At 39.3% G+C, this 3,801-nt stretch overlaps 1 protein-coding gene across 1 annotated transcript; it reads right to left on the bottom strand.

Moving 5' to 3' along the window:
• Window positions 1-714: 714 nt before the first annotated feature.
• Izumo3 (IZUMO family member 3) lies at window positions 715-3,032 on the bottom strand. Its single transcript, XM_052715829.1, has 7 exons — window positions 2,801-3,032; window positions 2,586-2,660; window positions 2,355-2,444; window positions 2,137-2,154; window positions 1,634-1,714; window positions 1,143-1,233; window positions 715-919 (listed from the first exon to the last, which is right to left on the bottom strand). Exons 1-7 carry the CDS (start codon window positions 3,030-3,032, stop codon window positions 715-717), a joined length of 792 nt encoding a protein of 263 aa, XP_052571789.1.
• Window positions 3,033-3,801: the final 769 nt, after the last annotated feature.

The raw sequence follows: 3,801 nt of genomic DNA, 5'->3' as shown, positions 1-3,801 counted from the left end.
GTCATTGAGAAATGATAGGTGTCCCATAACAGTATCCTCTGAGTGTTACAATAAAATTTAATCACCCAGAGATATCAATGCCCAAGTTCCTTTGAGACTATCCTCATCACCTAATGTCTCATTCATATAGCAGCGGCCCTAAGCAAGCACACAGAGTTGTGCAGCATGGAATGATTTGCAAACATTTGTACCCACTGCTGAATTAAGACTCCATTTACTATTTGCTTCATGCTGATAAACTGTGGTACTTATCTTCTGAAACAAGCTTACAGAATAAAAGGAAGCAAGGCAAAATGGAAAGTTCAGGACTAGTATTTTTGGACTTTATTTTACACACACATATATATGTGGTTAAGATATTATGATAAAGATTAAATATCTTTTACCTAGGAAATCATCTACACCTAACCTGATGTTAGATATGGAAACAGACATAAAATAAACATAGAAAGAAAATGCTGATTTGTAAACGTGGAAGGTGCCCTAATTACTGCCATTCATGAGAGTGACTAACAGTGTGTTTTTATTAGCACATGGCATATTGCCTCTTGTGTGTGTTGCAGCATACCAGTTTACTTTCTGTATAACTCAGGGTAAATCATTTGCCCTCTCATGTCATCCGTTGTCTCAGGATGTCAGTAAGGATATTCACTGGAGAAACCTTAAGTTCTCCTCCAGTTTTAAGGTGCTGTGATCTCATGACCATGCAAGAACTCAAGTCCCAGTTTGCAACTCTGACTCAACACTTGAAGGATTTCCTGTCTGAGACTGCGAACTTGATTTCAGGGTCTCCAAATCCTTTTGCTCATCATCTGTATCTACCACCCCCACTAATTCTTCAAGTTTCTTCTCCAAATATGTCTTCAGTGTCCTTCGTATTACCTTCATTTTTCTCCGATGTGAGATACAAAAATGGAATCTAGAGCAGAGAAAGGACAATCCACACTTAATTGTAAGAAGCAATAGTTGAGAAATAATTATATAGTTGGGATTTTTTTGTTCCTGGATTATTCTGTGTTCTCTTACATTCCATCTACTATTTGCATCAACTTCTGTCTAGTTCTTTCCCCATTTTCCATTAGAGAGGAAGGAGTTTGGACAATCTCTTTGGCAAAGGAATGCTTGGAGGGTGGAAAACTCACAGTAACACAGCACTTGCCAATATTACAGCTTCTGCTATCAATACCAGATACAGCGCAATCTCTCGATTTTCAGCCTTCTTTGGATTCTCATCTGGAAGGAGAAAAGGAAGTAATGAAAATGAGTTTGGAATAAGAGTAATAGTAATTGGGAATCTTTATACAGAATGAACTCTGTTCAAATGAGTTGGCCACCACCTGCTTTATCACTGTTCCCGGACTTCTTGTGTTAGACCCCTTCAAAAATTTTCCACTTGCCTCCCTTTAACCTAGTAATTTGCAGTGGAGTCCAGAGTCCCGCCCTACTCACTTTTCACCCACTCCATTGGCTTTGTTCTAAGTTTTTCACGTTGATGTATATTTTACTCAACATTTTTACCTTGTTTTGTAAGTGTTACTATAAGCTTTATTAAAAGCACTAGAAAAAACGTCAATGGGCAATCTGGTTCCTTGATCCTTGTCCCCTCAAATTGCCATACTACAGCCTATGTCACCTTTACAATAGTCTCCTCTGAAACATCGAGTGGTCATGCGAAGACAGGTCCAACAGTCAAGGACAGGACCTTCAGTTACAACTGGCAAAGAAAAATATAATCATAAAAGGGATATGGCAAGAGTGTTACTTAGCTCATAAATATAGATTAGATCTCAGACATTCCCAGGACTTTTAAGTTACATTTTTGTTTAGTCCTTCCTCTAATAGTCAAGATTCTTAAAATTTGAAAGATTATAAATATTTGGCTCTTTGTGGATGAAGTGGAGCAATGATTTCATAGCTTATGTTGGAGCAGTAGGTTGGAGAGGCATGAGCACTCCTTCAAACTGTACAGTGTATAAAATATTACAAGCTCAACTTTGTCATCAAATATTATTCATATTTCCTCAACAGCTCTAAGAATTGGGTTCAAAGTTAACTAGTGGGAGAGAAGAGCAAACAGAGAAAGGAGATGGGAAAATATGGGCTGAAACCTCAAGGCGTCACATGTACTGTACTCACTGCAATCTTCTGAACAAGCTAAAAGAGAATCAGAAAGATCTAATGAGCTTAAAATCCACTTCACATGTGTCACATTTATACCTACATTGTCCCTGTTGTACATTCATTTCTCACTACAACTAGGTCCATTGTAACCTGAACCCTCACTCCTCTTCTCATCCCTTAGTTCCTGTTCTCTGACATACTTTCAATGTTGTTAGGTAGAAATGTCTTATTACCAATTGCAGCGAAGTTCTTCAGCGTTTCTTTCAGTTGGGATTCCAGGTGTTGGCGAACACTAAGAAACTTGCCTTGGGTGATAAAGACACCTAAAAAGGAAATGGAAAGGATACCAGAAATTAGGGTGATTATTTCAGAATTTAATTTGCTTTGCTCTCCCCAGAAAATTTCCTCAGATCTCTTTTCCTGTTGGTGCCATACAACTTGTGACAGTGAAACAATTATCTTACCTTTCCATGTTTCATTGCCCAGTTTATAAAGTTCCCCCTTGAGCCATACTCTCCATTTGACAACATTTCGAACATCTGCAGAGGAAGGAGAAAGGTACGTGTGTGGTAGGAAATTGTCACATCTTTGAAGGATGTGGAGTGGACCCAGGTGTTCTCTTCCATACCCCCCTTCTCCCTTTAGCCACCCAAACTCTCAGGACTCCAGCTTCCCTCACCCAACAACCGAAGCGTCTTATCCTTGTGGGAGACTTTGGAGCTTAAGTGGGTTATCTCCTGATGCTGCCTGTCAAGCAGTTGAGTTCTCCCAGGAACTTCTACAGGTACCAGCTTTCCCAACAAGGTCCTAACATCCTCTATGAATTTGGGGTCACACTCCAAACAGCCTTTGACCCCATGAAAGGCTGCCAGGGACAGAGGCAAAAGCAGAAGTACCCATAGGTCACCCATTTCTTTGTCCCAACCCTTCTCCACAACACTGGTTGTCCTGGCAACTGGTTCACTTAGTTCTTTTTTCTTCAGAAATCCAGGAATGAGATCTTTGTCTTGGATGTTCTGAGTATACTTTTCCCTCCTTTTCCATCCAGATTTTAGGGAATCGCATTTCCCTAAGGATCTTCAGTAGTTTTCTCACTTTTATCCTTCATTCCAGAGAGAGGGAACTGCTGGCTGGGAAGCAGTTACCTGAGTTCTGAGTGTAGAACACAGAGAAAAAAGCCTTGAGCTCATACAAGCAGAGTTCTGTGCAGGGAGATATCTAGAGAAGGTTTCTTTAGCTCTCTGCCTATATGATGTATCTGTTCTGTCTGATACTGAAACAGTATCGAGAAAAGTGGATGTTGGGAGAGATCTCATAAGACCTTAGAGTTTAACCAATATTTAACTTCTAGGAGGTAAGACATGCCAAGATTATTTGAATTGTTTGGGTTCCCTTTCCTTATTGGCAGCAATGTTATTTTAACATAAGTAATGGATATTTATAAACAGTAATACTTGATAGATTTTCTATAATTTGTAACCTATAAGAAATTTTAGAATACACTTGTTTGTGGGATAATTCCTTCAGCCATTTTAAAAACATTTTTATGATATTCTTCTCAGCAGAACTGGACCTTGGAGCTACATATAGGACTTGAAGGGTACACAGTGATAAGTGAGAATCCAGTAATGCTTAGGGTCTCTGAGCAGATACAGCCTCAAATACTGATGCTACAATATT

The sequence above is a fragment of the Peromyscus californicus genome, unplaced genomic scaffold (assembly GCF_007827085.1).
Source record: "Peromyscus californicus insignis strain IS unplaced genomic scaffold, ASM782708v3 Scaffold_5__1_contigs__length_169319896, whole genome shotgun sequence".
Lineage (NCBI taxonomy): Eukaryota > Metazoa > Chordata > Mammalia > Rodentia > Cricetidae > Peromyscus > Peromyscus californicus.
Note: the sequence above shows the minus strand (reverse complement) of the source record. Positions and strands in the feature narration are given on the sequence as shown.